This window comes from Erythrolamprus reginae, chromosome 2, assembly GCF_031021105.1.
Source record: "Erythrolamprus reginae isolate rEryReg1 chromosome 2, rEryReg1.hap1, whole genome shotgun sequence".
Lineage (NCBI taxonomy): Eukaryota > Metazoa > Chordata > Lepidosauria > Squamata > Dipsadidae > Erythrolamprus > Erythrolamprus reginae.
Window position 1 is genome coordinate 107,181,417 of NC_091951.1, and position 19,866 is coordinate 107,201,282.

Consider the following 19,866-nt stretch of genomic DNA (forward strand, 5'->3'; position numbering starts at 1 on the left):
AATTCACTATGGAGTCCTTTTCACATGTAATTTGATACACATATCCATATATCACACAATCACTGAATTAGATCAATGGCAAATAAAAGCTATCAGTAGCTATTAATCTAAAGGCTTTTCCTTCATCAATTGTCATAAACAGTATTCTTCTACATGCTATTTCCTAGGTCACTTAATTGTGCATTGCAAATGGATAGAGGTTTGTTTTCCTTTAGACTGCTGCAATGTCCTTAAATAATATACCAAATGCATTTTACTGCAATTAAAATGGACATTCAAGGAACATATTTCAGTCCAGAGCAAAATACTGTAGCATGATTCATGATAGCTAATAAACCAATCTGATACTTTTAAATCGTAGTTCCCCAAAGCCTCAAATTACAAATCTAAATTTAAAACTATCAAAGGTAATTTGTTCCCTTTATCAACCACAGAATACCAAAAACAACTGAATTCAGCTGCAGCATGTCAACAAGTATCACCATCTTGATAAAAATTGCAATTTTAAAATTCTCTAGTATGGTGGCCCATGAACAATATTCAACTGTATTCAAAATTAATATGGTTATATCCGCCATATTGCTTTTAAATAGATACTGCAGTTGGTTTTCTAGAGGCCATGCACAGTGTGATGGTCTTAATATATAATGAGAAGACTATCAGGCACTCCCCACAGCCGCAATGTTATTTTCCTATTTGCCTGCAGGCAATGTTATTTTATTTTCTTTTACATACATTCAAAAAATACCGATGTTTCATGGCTTACCAATGCCATGAATATAATCACAGTGAAAAATTGGTATCAGAAATTGGACTTTAGCGTTTTCCCCTTATTAGCTTGGCTTATTTTAAAGCCAAACTAAGTCTGAACACATAGGAACATACTTTGTAAATTGAACATGTGCATATTATAAAGATTGATGATTTAATTTTCCACAGTCATGTCATTGTGGAAGGCACTCACTTCAGTTAATGACAGTGTCAATACATAGCTGGGCCTCTGAAACTCCTCAAAAGCATTACACAAATATATAATGCTATTAAAAACAAAATTGCAACTATAAAAATATGTGACAATGAGAAAGGGACAAAAATCTCGTGAAAGATTCCAAGATACTCCAAAACTGAATAAAGCAAATCTATACTTTTTTATTTTTTTTAACAATTTGCCAAGACTGGAATGAGAGATAAATAGAAGGCACAACAATTTTGTTTCGGTTTTAATACAAATACAAACTAAACATGAAAAAGTCCCTATTTCAATAAAAAAAATTTACAAGTTCAGGAAGAGTGTTTTAAAGAGTCAAGTTTTAGACATTTAAAACCTATCCCACAATCCTTGTAAGTGGTAAAACAATGGTGAGAATTCCTTTTCGTGATCATGTACCAAAAGAAAATATTCTATGAATACCCTTTATTCCACTTTTACAACGCCACAAAAAAAAAAGGGTAACGTCGATTTCCAAACAGCAACATCTCCAGACTGGGAACGAAGAGGTCCTATGACCCCCACCTCCCAAGGGGTATACGGATTTCCCTGCCCTTGAAATGTTTGTCAGGTGCTAGATTTTCCTATAGGCTCCAGAACACATGCAGATAAAAAGGATCATTCCACTGACTAAAGCGCACCTCATGTCAGTAAGGGAAAAGAAGAAAAGCGCCACACTTCCATTAGGAAAAATCACTGGTACCAAAAAAATATATATATCCAGTCCATATGTCTGCAGCGAGCGAGCAAGGATTTGGTAATTCTTTCTAAAATCCATCTTTTCCTGAAATATTGTTCCACAAAGCTGGAATCTGGGACAAGGACTAGGAAGAAAAATCACAAAACCAAACACAAACAAAATGAGCCAAAATTGTATCAAACGTAGCAGTCTATAACAGGGTAGGACCACATTCCAAGATACCCAAGGCTGAAATTCACAAATCTGCAGGAAGAAGGGTTTGTCTCCTCTCATCATCCGTTAATCACTGGCGTTGCCCGATGCCCCTTCCAGTGCCAAATCCTGGTTTCTGAGACATTCCTCCACGTGGAGGGCCTCGAATCCCACCTCCCAGCCCCCCACGGGTGCCACCAGGCCCACGGGGTCTGTTGTCTCGACGATCACCCTCCCTGGCTGCTCGTGTTTTTTTCTCTTCTACATTCAAGCGCACTTCTCCTCTGAACATGATTGGCTGCAAGAGAAAAGAGGGGGAAAAGTCAAGGGACCAAAAAAAAAGCCAATCAGAACAGTCAACAACAGAAGTTCAATCCAAGACTACTAAAAAGCAAGACTCACTAGATTTGTCATAATCTCTTTCTGGGGAGCATCGTATTGCAACCTAATTTATTTAATCTTTCAAAAAGCTAAAAGATAATGCTGTGGATCCTACCACCTGTTTCAAAATAGGTATATGTTGTTTCTATGAATTGAAACTACTCCATAGGCCATGTATTCTTTTAACAAGTTGGAATTACTCATGAAGCGCCTGTGCAAAGCCATAAGAACACTGGATGCTCCCCTGCCCATCAGATTGGTCCCATTTCAATAGAGTGCAGTTGAGGAGAGAAGGGCTACTATATTTCCTATTCTGTCCTTCAGGCTTCCTGAAAATCCAAGAGAACAATTTTGTATATGGGGTCCAAGCAATCCAGCTATCCACAATTATTCATTAAACTGGTGAATTATCCTCACAGTTACTATTATGGTTTCAAAAATACCAAAGTATCCTATTTCTTATACATTCCTTCAGAATAACTAGAGTATGAAATTGACATTTATTTAATAATTATTTTAAATGACAACTACAAATTAATGAAGTAATAATCTAACTACAATAGCTACAATAGTAACTACAGTAGTAACTCTTGTTAATTCCATTTTAGCAATCATTTGCCAACAGAAAAACATGTTAGGTTTTGTTTTTAATATTAAATATTTTCTATTTTATTTCAAAAGGATATTTAGCAAATTTCAACATGGCCATATACTTAAGAGTTTATTAATTTGAATTTAATGTACCCTATTGCCAAGGATCTTCTGAACTGGTTCTGGATCATCAAATACCACAAATCCAAAGTTAGGCAGTTTCCCTCCACTGTTGATACGCAGTTCTACAACATTTCCATAGCCTGCAAGAGAGTTTGCAAGTTCTTTGATCATACATTAGACTGTTCTGTCAAAATAAGCGTGTACTTTTAAACCGCCATCAATAGCAAGCTCCAACCAATAGAAAAGCAATGTTCACAGCTTACTTTGAAAGAAGTCTTTTAGTTCTGACTTATCAACGTCATGAGGAAGGTTCCCAACAAAGAGCTGGTGACTATCTGGGTACCTCACAATCCGTCTGGTTTCCATTTCACCCTGTTCTCCTTCCCGTACTTAAATAAATAAGATAATTGTGGTGTAAGAATATTATATTAAAGGAAATGAAACAGCATCTATCTTAATCTTTGTTTATAGTAAAAACTGAAGTCATTAATTAGAGAAATGAAATTACAAACAGGTTGCAGCTATTGATCCAATTATTCCTATTTAAGATGCTTCATTGTTAACATGCAAGTGCCATCTTACCAAAGCCTTCAAAGTAGAATAAAGTGTCTCCATAGAATTAATTTGGTCTCATATTCTTTCCAACTCTAAGAAATATTTTTGCATTTTTTAACCTAAGCACAAGAAGCGGGATGTTTTAATCATTTTATTTCAATACCGATATCCCTTTTAAAAATCACAGTATCACCACTGTACAATTCTATATACCAAATACAGAATTTAGTTTCCATACTTGTTCTAGGGCCTCTTTGTAGTGGGACATTTGTCCGTTGCTCTCTCACCCTCTGGTCCCGCTGAGGTCTCTGTGGTGGAGTTTGGGATTCAGGCTTAGATTCAGGACGGGGCTGCAAAATATATCAGCACAAAATGAGAGCATATAGAATACAAGCAAAATTAAAAAAAATTCTGACTGCAACCATTAGGAACCAGTGGAAAAGATGGAAAACAATCTTAAAAGATAGAATAGAGAAAAGTAAGCCCTTTCTTTCAATTTTACACACTTGCCATTGAAGCCTGTAGTTATTGGGAGAACCAATAAAATGGATGGAAATTCATTGCTACTTCCTTTTCTTTTAATACTGTGTTTCAAGTACAGGCAAGACCTACAGGTAACTTGTGCAAGTTGTCTATGACTAAAAATGGCATATGGTACTCTCCTCCTTACTTAAGCCAATGTACAGTAATACCTCATGATACGAACTTAATTGGTGCAAGGAGGAGGTTCGTAAGACGAAAGGTTCGTAAGACGAAACATTGTTTCCCATAGGAAACAATGTAAAGTCAATTAATCCGTGCAACCAAAAAACCCCCCGCAAAAAACCGGCTTTCGGCGACTGCTGGGAAGCCGCGCGGCTGTTTTAAAAGGTGACAGCCGGCCTGGGGGGCTTCCCAGCACCCCCCCAAACCCGGGTTCGGGGGGGCGCTGGCAAGCCCCCCAGGCCGGCTGCGACCTTTTAAAACAGCCGCGCCACTTCCCAGCTGTCTCCTGAAGCCGAACGCGGAAGTTCGGCTTTGGCGTTCGGCTTCAGGAGACAGCTGGGAAGCGGCGCAGCTGTTTTAAAAGGTCGCAGACGGTGTTCGGGGGGGTGCTGGGAAGCCCCCCAGGCCGGCTGCGACCTTTTAAAACAGCCGCGCCGCTTCCCAGCTGTCTCCTGAAGCCGAACGCCAAAGCCGAACTTCCGCGTTCGGCTTCGGGAGACAGCTGGGAAGCGGCGCGGCTGTTTTAAAAGGTGACAGCCGGGCTGGGGGGCTTCCCAGCAACCTCCCGAACCGAACCCGGGGTTCAGAAAATTTTTGCCTCTTCTTACGAACTTTTTTCGAGTTACGAACCGGCGTTCGAGAGGCTTCTGGGAAGCCCCGCCGCCCGGCTGTCACCTTTTAAAACAGCCGCGAGGCTTCCCAGCAGTCTCCGAACGCCGGTTCGTAACTCGAACAAAGTTCGTAAGAAGAGGCAAAATTTTTCTGAACCCCGGGTTCGTATCACGAGTTGTTCGTAAGACGAGGGGTTCATATCTTGAGGTACCACTGTACTGCCGAAACTTCATATTTTTAATATACAGCCTATTTTCAGTGGTTTTCAGCATTCATGAACACACCGCGCAGCTTCAGCAGTTTGCTGGCTTAAGGAAGGAGAGTGCCATTTGCCACCTATGTTGAACATTCTATAAACAATAATCAACTAGTACTAAAACTTTGAATTAATTGTAAATTCATGGCATCTACAGATTACATTAAACTTGATTACTCTTGCATGAATTTTGTGGGTGGTTCATACCTGTGATGTAGGCAATTTGACAACATGGGGTGGTATGCCTGATACTGGAACTGCTCCACTGGGTGGTAAATTCTTACTTGTCACAGATGCCCATGAAGATGTCTGAAAAAAATAGTTTTATTAACTATACTGTGCAAAATACCTATGACCTTCAAGGCTGCCCCACTCAGCTTCTACCATTTTTCAATTCCACTGGTGCAATCTCGTTTATTTACATAACCAGTATATACTTGTTATTTAATATCTGTCAAAATTCAAATTATCTCAGCAGTTAAGAATAAAATTTAAAAACAATTGGTTCCAAGTACTGGCAATTAACAAGAACAAAGATTATTAATTTTGCCTACTAAAATTGACTTTAAATGCTTTGTTACTGCATAGCTAAACCATAAATAGGAAGATTTAGAGACATTTGGTTCTTATACTACATTTAGATGCAAATACTGATGGTTACATCTGAATTCCTTCCCAATGGTACTTTCCATCAGTGGAATTACTAAATTTAACAAAGGCATGATATGTTGCAGTTATCTGTGTTACATAACCATAATCTCTTATCTGCAAATAGAATTTAAAGCTCATTATCACACTGTTGGTGACAGTAATGGATTGCAGGTAGCTGTTTCAAATTTCTTCAACACCTAATTGGTTGCCAGAAATAAAGTATATTTGCTTCTGAATGTCTATGGAGATATTGTCATTTTGTTAATAAGCTCTTTGTCAATAAGTGAAACATCTTATAACTAAATAAGAAAAATGTGAGGATTTTGTAGTCCTTTAAATTCACACTCTATTTTAAGGTATTATTAGACTGGGTGACACAGTAACATTAAAATATATATTTAATAGTAATTAACGTAGTGGTGTCACTTTAGGGAACTAAAAGCCAGAAAAAGTTGCGGGATCCTATTGCAAATGAACATTAAAACAAATAAAAATACAGTGGTCCCTCGATCATCGCGAGGGTTCCGTTCCAGGACCCCTCGCGATGATCGATTTGTCGCGAAGTAGTGGTGCGGAAGTAAAAACACCATCTGCGCATGCGCAGATGGTGTTTTTATTTCCACCGCAGCAGCGAGGAGCCGAAGATTGGGTTTCCCCGCCGCCTCGCTGCTGCTGCTTGTCCGCGCGCGTGCCGCCCGCCCCCCCCCGCGCTGTTGCTGGGGCCGCTTCTCAGCTGAGAAGCGGCCCTGGGGTTTCCCCGCGCGCGCGCGCGTGCCGCCCGCCCCCCGCGCTGTTGCTGGGGCCGCTTCTCAGCTGAGAAGCGGCCCTGGGGTTTCCCCGCGCGCGCGCGTGCCGCCCCCCGCGCTGTTGCTGGGGCCGCTTCTCAGCTGAGAAGCGGCCCTGGGGTTTCCCCGCCCGCGCGCGTGCCGCCCGCCCCCCGCGCTGTTGCTGGGGCCGCTTCTCAGCTGAGAAGCGGCCCTGGGGTTTCCCCGCGCGCGCGCGTGCCGCCCGCCCCCCCGCGCTGTTGCTGGGGCCGCTTCTCAGCTGAGAAGCGGCCCTGGGGTTTCCCCGCGCGCGCATGTGCCGCCCGCCCCCCCGCGCTGTTGCTGGGGCCGCTTCTCAGCTGAGAAGCAGCCCTGGGGTTTCCCCCCGCGCGCGCGTGCCGCCCGCCCCCCGCGCTGTTGCTGGGGCCGCTTCTCAGCTGAGAAGCGGCCCTGGGGTTTCCCCGCGCGTGTGCCGCCCACCCGCCCACGCCATTGCTCGCGCCTTACCGGGGCAAGAGGGGGAAGACCCAGGGAAGCCTCTGCCCGGCGGGGAAACTCCACCATCTACGCGAAACTCGAGGGACCACTGTAACACATTGATGGAAGAACATAAAGAATTTTTTTTTATTACTCTAGAGTCTTCTTGCACAACAGGTGTTGGATCTGCAGGAACAGGAGAAGGACTCTTTTCAATAGCTTCCTCAGGAGCTGCTTCTTCTATCACTAGTTCAACCTTTTCTTCTTGAACTTCTACTTCAGGCTCTTGTTCAGGTTCAGCTTCTGGTTCCGGTTCTGGTTCTACAACCGGTTCTTCTAGCTGTTCCTCCAAATCATTGCTGCTGATGAAAGATCTTTTCATTATAGTCAGCAATTTGTCTACACAGTTCTATAACAGAATTTTCACTGTTTCTAAACCCTGCCTACACTGTGGGATATTTATAAAATGTTCAATGATTTACAAAATTTCCAATATACCATAATTTAATTCAATTCTATACTGGCATGCAAAATGTTTTCTTGGATTAAATCAGTAATAGCTCCATCATTTAAAAAAATTAAAAAAAAATTCAATCTCTTTCCTTGTACTACATTTGGAAAATATGGCTTTCTTCTCTGTGATGGCTCCGACCCTTTGGAACCAACTGCCTCCAGAGATCTGCATTATTTCAACCCAACAGAAAGCCATTAAGACCTGGCTTTCGCCGCAGGCCAGGTATTAGGCGGATTGTAAGTATGTATGTTTTTATGCTATTACTGCTATTACAGTACTGACTTTTAGTATTAGATTTTAACTGTTTTTCTTATTGTATTTATCCCTATTGTTAGCCACTCAGAGTCCATTTGGAGTGAGTAGCATATAAATACAGTAAGTAAGTAAGTAAGTAAGTAAGTAAGTAAGTAAGTAAGTAAGTAAGTAAGTAAGTAAGTAAGTAAGTAAGTAAGTAAATATTTTGAAAAATGAAAAGAACTGATAGGTGTTTACATATTCTAAAACAAGATTGCCAATTACTACTGAATGGTGAAAATTTGACTCTAGAATTAACAATGGACTTTCTGTTATCTATCAGCAGAGCTGAAACGCAACTTTTAAATAAAAGTGAGATAAGACTGGTGGATTTTCCTGCACTTTTATTTCAGCTAGAGCAAGAAAAGACAGGGTAACTGGAGTGCTGGGTTGACTCACCTGACAGATTGTTCATAGTAAGCTGCTGAATCATCAGCAACTGCCTCTGGAGTCTGTTGCCTTTCCTCAGGCTCTTCTGCCTCTTCCTCGGATTCTGGTAAGGGAAGAAAAAAAATTGTGTCCTACTTTGTACAAAGTAAAAGGACAGCTCATAATGTTCATTCAATCTTTCATGACTTACTAAATATACTGTATGTACATTTTAGATACGGACACTTTTGTATATACACATTTTTAAATGATAACTAGCCAGATGCCACGTTATTTTGGGGTTACTCTGGTTTCCATCCACAGCAAAATCCTGATAAAGTACAGATTTTCAAGATTCTAGAATTAGATCTCACAAGTTCTGGGTAGCATTATCCTTTTTCTGGCTCATATCTTTTCACTGATTTTCATTGTGATTGCAAATTTAGTTCTGCTTCTTCTTTGGGAATATCAACAGGCACTGCAGCAGTGCCTAAGCAGAGTCACATTTATGGGGCTATCAAGGGATCTGGGACTGTAAACTAAACTAAAAAGTAAAATCACCAGATTAACAGGGAGCACTTGTATAATGCTACCATGTAAACAGCATGGACAAATTCACCAAATCATTCAGACTGAAAGAGATCCTGTCTGTTTTATTATTCAAAGTCATCTTTAATTTATGTAGTCAAGTCTTGTTTTGGGCATTTCAACTATTTAGAGCTATTAACAAACCCCCCCGACAGAATTAAGATTATGGAGGTTACCCTCTGGAGGTTCAGCATTCAAGTCACCAAAAACTTCATCCTGGTAGCGAAATATGTCATTATGGACATAAAACTTGTTTGCAACTGATCCCTGTAGAGAATAAAACATGAAAAATAAAATTAAGTCGTTTGCTTACCATATATATTTGGTTTCATTCTGTCATCCCAAAATCATTTTCAGGTAATCCTAGATTTAGAACAGTTTGTGTAGTGACCATTCAAAGTTACAACAGCACTGAAAAACATGACCTATGACCATTTTTCAGAGTTACGAACCTTTGCAGCATCCCAAAGATCACGAGATCAAAATTTAGATGCTTGGCAACTAGTTCATTCTTATGACTATTACTGTGTCCCAAGGTCATGTGATCACTTTTTGTAATCTTCTAATGAGGAAAGTCTATGGGGAAGCCAGATTCACTTAGCCAACTTATCAACTACAGTGATTCATTTAACAACAGTAACATGAAAGGTTGTAAAGTGGGGCAAAACTCACTTAACAAATGTCTCACTTAACAACAGAAACATTGGACTCAATTGTACTTATAAGTCAAGGACTACCTGTACTGGAATGTCAGTCCAAAACAGTTTTAACTGTATGTGCTATTCAGAAAATGCAAGACAAGGCTTGCACTGCTAACTTAATTCCTGAACTCTCTGAATCCCTTTAAGCAAAATGCAACCTCAGTGATTAAAAGACAAGAGTGGATTTTCTTAATTTTAGTGATAAGATATTCTACTATTTAGTATAATAGTTCAATAGCATTAAGCTAAATAAAACAATGATTTCTGAACTTTGCCTATGAAGAATGACATGGAAATCCTATTTTAAAGATCAGATATTCCGAATCTACCTGTCATGAAGATAAGAAATGCCTGTTTTCTTACAATTTAATGCCTATAAAACCTTATATTCTTTCAATTCAATATTATGATATATTAGCTGGTATTTTATATACTTCTCTATTAGACAGTAAGAAAAGCCATGAACATATCTTTTGAACACCCCCGCTTTCCTGGGCATCCTTGATATAACTGATACCAGAGGAGTTACTATTTTCTTTTACATTATTTCAACTATTCATCATGGTATTACAATGTTCCCTCTAATTTTTTTTTGGTGTGGGCGGAAAAGTATAGTGTCTGAGGGCAGTCCCTTTGGGACTGGGCGGCATAGAAGTATGTGTGTGTGTGTGTGTGTGTGTGTGTGTGTGTGTGTGTGTGTGTGTATAATAAACAAACAAACAAACAAACAAACAAACAAACAAAACAAATAAGAAAAAAATTCCGTTCTTTTTTATTAAAAGAAATTAATAATAAAACAAAACCAAAATCTATTACTGTTACTATCTTCTCCTCTTTTTCCATCCCTGTCTCCTCCCCCTTTGTGTGTGTGTGTGTGAACTCTTGAACCATTTCCAATAACAGGTGAGGGATATTGGAAATGGTTCAAGAGTTCATACACACACACACACACACACACACACACACACACACACACACACACGAAGCTGGGTATTTTTTTCTCTGTTATTATTTGGGTGCTTTTTACCATATGCTTTAAATCAAGAGTCATTTCTCTCTTTCTCTCTCCCCTCTTGCTCTTTTTCCCACTTTCTCTCTCCCTCTCTTTCTATCTCGCTCTGTCTGTTGCTCTCTCTCTTTCTCTCACTCTTTCTCTCTTGTTTTCTTTTTCTCTCTCTATTGCTTTCTTTCTCTCACTCTTTCTCTCTCTCTTGCTTTCTTTCTCTCTTGCTCTCTCTCTTGCTATCTCTCTCTCTCACTTACTTTCTCTCTCCCTTTCCATCTTGCTCTGTCTGTTGCTCTCTCTCTCTCAGCAAGGGGGCTGCAAGAGCGCTTTCTCCGAGCGCTTTGGGAATGCCTGCCCTGCCTCTACTGCAGTCCCCTTGCTAAAAGCTCGGGACAAAAGCGCTCCAAGCGAAGGGGCTGCGAGAGGGGCGGGCATTCCTAAAGAGCATGGAGAAAACCCTCTCGCAGCCGCCTGGCTGGGAGCGCGGATGAGGAGAAGCCGCAGCCGCCACCACCACAGAAGTCGTGCCCCAAGGCGGGAGACTGAGAACGCTGGAGAGGGGGCGGATCGGGTGGGCGGGGGGCAGTGGTGAGTGGCCAGGGGTGTGAGGGTGCCAGAGGCACCGTGGGGAGGCGGGGGCAGCTGCGGCTTCCTTTCCTTCCACCCATGTCTACTGCTGGCGCCTCCCCGTCCCCGCCCCCCCGCAGGCTGGCAGGGAGATGGGGAGTGCGCCCGTTGCCTCCGCACTTTCATCGCTCCCCGCCCCCAATTCCAATGCCCGGCTCCTTGCGCGCCCTTGGAAAAGGGCGCGCGGGGGTTATTTTGGGGCGTGCACACGCAGCTTACAGGAAACAGTGATTACAAATAGTAAACATCTAAAAATTAAAATTTCTAACTCCCTCAGAAAGTGGAGTAATCATTCTGCTTAGAGAAATCATTAATACGAGGTCCAAAAGAGAACTAGATTGGCAGTTGTTCTCTTGCTTTTACTAAAAGGGGATGATGCCTATTTGCTATTCACATCTGCTTTTTAAAAATCATTTAGACACTATTCATGGAGGGAAATCATTTTAATAATGAACACTGACAAAATACTTTTCCAAGAATTGTTATGACAACAAAATAAAGCTCAAAATCATTACCTATTTGAAATATATTGCTGCAACATATACATTAAACTGGGGAAAATGTTGAAACATATAACATTTTATGTATTTTAAATGCATAATCTGAATAGACATTGTTGGAATGTTTAAGCATTAGGGAGCTTAGGTGGTGCAGTGGTTAGCATGCAGCACTGCAGACTTCAGCTGACTGCTAGTTGTAGTTTGGCAGTTCAAATCTCACCAGCTCAAGATTGAAAGCCTTCCACGCTTCAAAGGTGAGTAAAATGAGGAGCCAGACTGTTGGGGGAAATATTCTGACCCTGTACACCGCTTAGACAGAGCTGTAAAAGCACTATGAAGCATTATATAAGTCTAAGTGCTATTGCTATTAGTGATTGGTGTTCTGTTGGTATTTTGAGATTCTCTTCAAAAGATAGTTGCACATATAATGTATGTATCTATCCAAACTGTTTGCATAAGATATTGTGGCTTGTTTTCACTTTACCTGTTGTAAGGACTAAGCAACATAGACTTATTTATATGGCTACATCACCTTGTAAAGTGTAGAAGGGCGGAGTTAACCCAGGGAAACAGCCTATTGGTGGAGAAAGTGTGTACTATAATAAAGCATTATGTACAGTTATCTTCTCTGCTGTGGTATGTCCTTGAAAAAGAAACTCCCAGAGAACTTAGGTTGTGGGAGAAAACCAGGATGTAAATGCAATTAAATACTAATCTAACATGGAAATCTGGACAAGCATCACAGGGAAAAAAATTACATGCCAGAAAAAAATTACAAACTAAAGTCTTATCTTTATTATGGTGAACATGTTTTTTATCTCTTTTGATAATAGTGATATGCTTGCCTTGCTAGATAGGAAGACTGATTTTAGCCACATTTTAGTGTTACATTACCAGTAGTCATTTAAAATATTCCTCACATGTCAGCTAGATAATACATTTTTGTGTACGAACGTCTGTAGCTGGACTTGGTCTGATTTAACAGAAACAGATTACTTACACATGATAAGAAATTAAGGATAAAATCTCAAGAACAAACTTCTGAGTATTACCCTTCAGCATTTATAGGACAGCACCAAGAGAGAAACATCTTGAGTGGGTCAGAGCATATTTGATTGATAAATATAAGCAACTGTATGTCGCTTACAATTCAGTCCCTAAATGTTATCTAGAAAGGTGTGAGTACTTTTTTTTCTGACATATGGACAAAATGTGCCCAAAATAACTGGTAGTATGGAAAGCTATATGTGGCATAGATACAATTATGATTAGTAACTTAATCTATTCTCTTCTTCTCTTCCAAAAAAGTGTTGGGGAAGATTCATAATGGGAATGGTTAACATTTGTGGGTCATCTGTCAACAAGCAGAGCCTTAAGAAAGATTCCACATTAAAAAAAGTAAAAAATAAAAAGGTACTTAGAAATAAAGAAACAATGTGAAAAACTAAGAAAGCAAGGGAAAAGATCAAAATGAAGGTGGTGTAACCTTGTGAAGCAGAGCTGAGATTAGATGTGTGTATACAAATACATAGATTTCATAATAAATGAATAGGCTTAGATATACATTAGGAAGCATGAATTGGTGTCAAAGTAATTGTTCTTGATGCCTATGAAAATAGGAATTCCTAAATTAGTGACAATATTGCTTTTCCTTGGTAAATAGTAATAAACTCTTTGCTATGCACACATAGTTTAAACAGAAGTCTATTTGTGCATTCACATGGTATGTAAAGGAATTTGAATCTAAAAGCCTAGTTCGCTTTTTATGATAAAATACTGAGATAATTAGTGTGAAAAACAGAAAAGCTATGGAAATGTGGGACATATTTTGTAGTGTGTCAGGAATAATCTTGTGATACTTGAACATAGAAGAAAATGACATTAAAGAAACAAAGTGAAAGAAGCAGGACAAGAGTTAACATGAGTGTTACATTAAAAAAAATTAGATGACAGATTTATCTTCCAACAGAATTGAAGTAGACTAAAGGAAAAAAGATGTGTGAAAGCTATTTGAAAGACCAAAACTAATTATATTACAGAGTGGTAAAGAAGTGTAGGAAGTTTCTAACAATGGGAAATACAAAAAGGATGTTTTATCGAATAAAGTGAAAAACCCTGTGGATGATTGAAAATGCATTACAAAAATTCCTGCAAGAAATAACAGTGCATAATGGGGGTGTGGGATGGGGTGAAGTGGTCTAGTTAGATGACATTAACTAGAAAAATGTTAAATATGGGTATCCTTTGTTCATGAAGTAACTGAGCAACTTTATATAAGTGCAAGTAGTTCACCTATACCTGACCATGCAAAGAATGCCGCCACTAAGATCACCAGCTTCCAGGTAGTGGAACTTTAAAGGTAATTTAAAAGTAAAGGAAATTTTTCCTGACAGTAGATAAATTTCCAATGTTGGTATTAGAAAGTTATATGCCCTTCAATTCTCTAAGGAGATACACCTAGTATTTGAGGGACTTAATATACAAGATGGATGAGTCATATATGTGGAACTGCATGTAAAGAGTGCAGCAAGGATGGAGAAGGAGTATCAGAATAGTGAACAAGTAATTCCAACAGAGTCTGCAGGTTAAAAGTACAGTGATTCCGATCTAAAATATGGCAAAAGGAACTGGCTGAACAATTACATTCCCACTTTGTCTCCAGCTGCAAATTGCAACCAAACAACCCCCAATGAGAAGACTGAAATAAGGGTATATGATGCACCTTTGTTTCATGTGTTTCTGAATAAAAAGAGTAACAAGTTATATATTTATGTCAGAAGTAAAAAAACAGACAAATTTAAATATCTTGAGAACGTTTCTTAAAGGTGGGAAATCAAAAATTTTAAGACCTGCATATACCAGCAATAGTATGTGCTGTTGTTTCAAGAAATGACTGGGGTGGGGAAGACACACTGAAATGGGTATCAAGTGCAAAACACATCTATAAAGAATATATGAATAAAAAGAGAAGATTAAGAACATTAGAATTCAATGAATTGATAAAATACAGTGATCCCTCGATTATCGCGAGGGTTCCGTTCCAAGACCCCTCGCGATAATCGATTTTTCGCGATGTAGGGTTGCGGAAGTAAAAACACCATCTGCGCATGCGCGCCCTTTTTTTCATGGCCGCGCATGCGCAGATGGAGTTTGCGTGGGCGGCGGGGAAGACCCAGGGAAGGTTCCTTCCGCCGCCCAGCAGCTGATCTGCTCGGTAGCGCAGCAGCAGCGAGCAGACAAAGATCGGGGTTTCCCCTTTGCGTGGGCGGCGGGGAAACCCCGATCTTCGTCTGCTCGCTGCTGCTGCGTCCGCCCAGCAGCTGATCTGCTCGGTAGCGCAGCAGCAGCAAGCAGACGAAGATCGGGGTTTCCCCGCCGCCCACGCAAAGGGGAAACCCCGATTCGGCTCCTCGCTGCTGCTGCGCTACCGAGCAGATCAGCTGCTGGGTGGCCGAAGGAACCTTCCCTGGGTCTTCCTCGCTGATGCCCCCGCTCGCCCGCCCGCCCGCCGCCCGCCAGCAAGAGGGGGAGAGATAGAGAAAGAGAGAGAAGGAAAGAAAGAGATGAGAGAGGGAGGAAGAGAGTGTGAGAGAGGAAGAAGCAAGATAGAGAAAGAGAGAAAGAAAGATGAGAAAGGAAGGAAGAGAGTGACGTCATCGCCGGGTGGGAAAATCGTGATATAGCGTTTCGCGAAGAACGAGATCGCGAAAATCGAGGGATCACTGTACTCTGAAAGAGATATTAGATATACAGTGATCCCTCGATTTTCGCGGTCTCGATTATTGCGAAACGCTATACCACGGTTTTTCAAAAAATATTAATTAAAAAATACTCCACGGTTTTTTTGCTATACCGCGGTTTTTCCCACCCGATGACGTCACTCTCTTCCTTCCTTTCTCATCTTTCTTTCTCTCTCTCTTTCTCTATTTTGCTTCTTCCTTTCTCACACTCTCTTCCTCCCTCTCTCATCTCTTTCTTTCCTTCTCTCTCTTTCTCTATCTCTCCCCCTCTTGCTCTCGAGCGGCGGGCGGCGGGCGAGCAGCGGGCGGGCGGGCGGGCAGCAGCGAGGAGCTGAAGATCGGGGTTTCCCCTTTGCGTGGGCAGCGGGGAAGACCCAGGGAAGGTTTCTTCGGCCGCCCAGCAGCTGATCTGCTCGGCAGCGCAGCAGCAGCGAGGAGCCGAAGATCGGGGCTTCCCCTTTGCGTGGGCGGCGGGGAAGGAGGGCGCAGCGGCCGGCGGGCGGGGAAGGAGGGCGAGCGGCCGGCGGGCGGTAGCGGCGAGGGCGCCGGACGCGCTGGGGGGGGGGGCGGGGGCAGCCGACATTCAAAGCAATCTTTGTCGGCTTCCGCACTTTCATCGCTCCCCGGCTCCACCATCTGCGCGTGTGCGGCCATGGAAAAAAGGGCGCGCATGCGCAGATGGTGTTTTTACTTCCGCACCACTATACTGCGGAAAATCGATTATCGCGGGAGGTCTTGGAACGTAACCCCCGCGATAATCGAGAGATCACTGTATAAATAACAATATTCAACACCACCGATTACACTGCTATCCTCCAAAAAGACCTTGACTTTGTGTCAGAATACAGTGGTCCCTCGACTTGTGCGTTCTCGATTAGCGCGAAACGCTGCAACGCGGTTTTTCAAAAAATATTATTTAAAAAATAAAATATTAAAATATTATTTAAAAAAAAATAAAATATTAAAAAATAAATTTTTTTTTATTCTGTTCCCTGAATGGAGACCGCCGGCCGCTCAATCGGGCCGGCAGGGAACAGAATGGAGCCTTCCGCGGCGGGGCTGGTAAGGGGGGGAGCCGAGGGGGGAGCCGAGCCCAGCCCCGTGGCATTCGCTTTCCTCCCGCCGGCAGCCGACTGATCGTGGGCTCCTTCGCAACCTCGGAGAGCTTCCTGGTTTTCGTGAGCTTTCATGCCCCGGAAGCTCTCCGAGGTTGCGAAGGAGCCCACAATCAGTCTCGGCTGCGGGTGGGAGGAAGGCGAATCCCCCGTGGGCTCCGTTACATCTTCCGCTGCCAGCCAGGCCATGCTGGCGGCAGCGGAACAATCGCTGGGTGGAAGGCGTGCTCGGCTCTGCCGCTCCAGCCGCTTTCGGCCGAGCCTCCCCGGCCAAGCAGCCAGGGAAGTCGAGCCAGGCGTGGCGGCGGCAGCGCTGCTTCTCCGGTCGCCCGGTCCTCTCCTGCCTCCTGCGCCGATGTTCCCCGCTGCGACGGAAGGCAGTCGCTTGGCTAGGGAGGCTCGGCCGAAAGCGGCTGGAGCGGCAGAGCCGAGCACGCCTTCCACCCAGGGAGTCCTGCCCTTTCATCCCCGCCGACCACAGGGGCGAGGGGTGGGGATGAAGGGGCAGGACTTCCCGGGCGGAAGGCGTGCTCGGCTCTGCCTCTCCAGCCGCTTTCGGCCGAGCCTCCCTAGCCAAGCGACTGCCTTCCGTCGCAGCGGGGAACATCGGCGCAGGAGGCAGGAGAGGACCGGGCGACCGGAGAAGCAGCGCTGCCGCCGCCACGCCTGGCTCGACTTCCCTGGCTGCTTGGCCGGGGAGGCTCGGCCGAAAGCGGCTGGAGCGGCAGAGTCGAGCATGCCTTCCGCCCGGGAAGTCCTGCCCCTTCATCCCCACCCCTCGCCCCTGTGGCCGGCTCATCCAGGGGGGCGTGTGTGGACTGGCAAGCGGCAAGCGGGAAGACCAAGGGAAGGTTCCTTCAGCCGCCCAACACCTGATCCGCTCCGCAGCGCGGCAGCAGCGAGGAGCCGAAGATGGGGTTTCCCCTTTGCCTTTACCCCATCTTCGGCTCCTCGCTGCTTCCGCGCTGCGGAGCAGATCAGCTGTTGGGCGGCTGAAGGAATCTTCCCTTGGTCTTCCCCGCCGCCCACACGCAAACTCCACCATCTGCGCATGTGCGGCCATGAAAAAAATGGCGCACATGCGCAGATGGTGGTTTTACTTCCGCATCCAATATAACGCGGAAATCGGTTAGCGCGGGAGGTCTTGGAACGTAACCCCCGCGCTAACCGAGAGATCACTGTAGTCAAACATCTGGCAACTCCAAATCTCAACCAACAAATGCTCTGTCTTACACATTGGCAAAAAGAATCATAAACACCAAATACAAGTTGAATAGACAAGAACTTGCAGATGACCTTCACTCTGTAAAAAACTTTGAAATACTCACATCAAATGACTTAAGCACCAAATCCCACTGCAACAACATCGCCCAAAAGGCTTCAAGAGTTGTTAACAATCTAACATAGCTTCTTCTCCAGTAATATCACACTACTAAAGAGCATACATAACTTTTGCCAGATCAATCCTTGAATACATCTCATCTGTCTAGAACCCACACCGCATTTGGGACATAAATATTTTAGAAAGTGTCCAGAAATATTTTACCCTCCACTCCTCTACTCAGAATATCTTACACATCCAGACTTGAAATCCTAGGCTTAGAAAGCTTAGAACTATGTTGCTTTTGACACGACTTAACCATAGCTCATAAAATCATCTGCTACAACATCATTCCTGTCAACGTCTACTTCAGTTTCAACCACAACAATGCACGAGCACACAACAGATATAAACTCAAAGTAAACCGCTCCAAACTTGACTGTAGAAAATACGACTCCAGCAACCGAGTAATTAATGCCTGGATCTCACTACCTGACTCTTTCATTATCAAACCCAAAAAACTTTATCCTTAGACTATCCAGTGTTGACCTCACCCAATTCCTAAGAGGTCAGTAAGGGGCTTGCATAGGTGCCTATTGTGCCTGTCCTAATGTTTCCCTCTTATTAGTACCCATCTAATGTATATAAACAGTGTTATATCTATGTATACTACCAATATGTACTTGACAAAATAAAAATAAAAAATATAAAAATTAAAAGGGCAATATGTGAATTGATATACAGATGAAAAATGCAAGTAAGATTTTTCAAGGATAGAGAAGTATGAATTCATATAGTGACCACTGGAATAAACTAGATTTAATTAATTCCCTTCTCTTTTTCCTTTCATGCCTTCAATTTCTTCATTCCCTACTTCTCTCCTCTTTTTCACCTTGCAAATGAAGCCCTTTAGTCTTTTAGTTTAGTTGGTAGAAGCCAGGTTGTGAGATTTCTTATCTACAACTTGTTAGAGAGGTTTTTATGGCCAAAAAAAGAGAGAAGTCTTACAACCACGCAGCAAAATCTAAAATAAAAAAATATAGATATGTTTCCCTGGCTACATACCTCAGGAGCAAGGACAAAAGTCTGCATGAATCTCCGCATTGGCTGAGTGTTATTAGACAGCTCCCCCATGACTTGTACAACAACACCATCGTTAATAGTGGCATGAGCATCCACGTGGCGGATCTTTGTGCGGCAATCCTTAAAATTCAGTGACAACACCTTCTTGTGGATATCCTATAGAATAAAATGGAGCAAAGGAAAAATACAATGGGATAATATTTTTTTTTTAAGATTCTCAGAAATGAAAGTAGGGATTTGTACATAACAGGATCCAAATCCAAAACAAATCATTGAGTTCTGGAAGTTCTGATGATCCATTTAGATTGACAAAAGCCCAGTAAAAAAAGGCAGTACATTTTGATATCATTTCCAGGTTTCACATGAAATAAACTCAACAGGAATCTCAGATAGCACTAAACCAAAAAAACCTAGATCGCCTCCACTCTTGTCTTATCCTACACATTTTCCCATCTTCTGCTGTCTCCTCTACTTCAGGCGTCATTACTCGTGCCTAACCTGGATGCCTATTCTTTAGTGTGAGGATCTCTGAACTAAGAAATAAGTTTTCAGCATCTTCACTGCTTCTCTCTCCTTCTTTCAATCACTGGCTAGAATTACATAGCTTTCAAGGAAGACTCTAAGTTTTGCTTTTTTCCTGCTATTATCCCCTCCCAACTACTTCTGTCATATTGTGTTCCATATATGGACTAAACTAAACTGAACAGATGATTTTATGGAGTTTAGGTTCAAGTATGAGCATAGTATTTTTTTTAAGGAAGAAACCAAATTTATTCCTTTGTTAATCAAATCAATGTTTTTAAAAAATATATAATTTGATTAAGCTTTCCTATTTAAATTACATATTTGTGCCACTATATTCAATTCATTTTCTACAAGGTAAAGTTAACCAAGTCCAAGTATACAGTATCTAATTAAAATTACATAGCAAAAACCAAAAGACATTCAGAGACTATACTGATGTTTAAAGCCTAAGAATGTAGAATAGTTTAGAATATCATTTTGTTATTGGT

The 19,866-nt window shown here is 42.3% G+C and overlaps 1 protein-coding gene across 4 annotated transcripts in view; it reads right to left on the reverse strand.

The window, feature by feature from the left end:
- Positions 1–1,125: 1,125 nt before the first annotated feature.
- The window catches only part of G3BP1 (G3BP stress granule assembly factor 1), a 40,880-nt gene continuing 22,139 nt past the window's right edge, over positions 1,126–19,866 (reverse strand). Inside the window, exons 4-12 of one of the 4 annotated variants that reach the window (XM_070739033.1) lie at positions 18,836–19,009; positions 8,937–9,027; positions 8,203–8,296; positions 7,150–7,354; positions 5,311–5,412; positions 3,769–3,880; positions 3,239–3,364; positions 3,006–3,115; positions 1,126–2,178 (exon numbers count right to left, since the gene is read on the reverse strand). In XM_070739033.1, coding sequence (XP_070595134.1) covers positions 1,972–2,178; positions 3,006–3,115; positions 3,239–3,364; positions 3,769–3,880; positions 5,311–5,412; positions 7,150–7,354; positions 8,203–8,296; positions 8,937–9,027; positions 18,836–19,009 — 1,221 coding nt within the window. In that variant the 3' untranslated portion in view covers positions 1,126–1,971. Of the gene's footprint in view, positions 2,179–3,005; positions 3,137–3,238; positions 3,365–3,768; positions 3,881–5,310; positions 5,413–7,149; positions 7,358–8,202; positions 8,297–8,936; positions 9,028–18,835; positions 19,010–19,866 lie in introns of all 4 variants that reach the window. The other 3 variants (XM_070739031.1, XM_070739032.1, XM_070739034.1) reach the window with 3 other exon arrangements.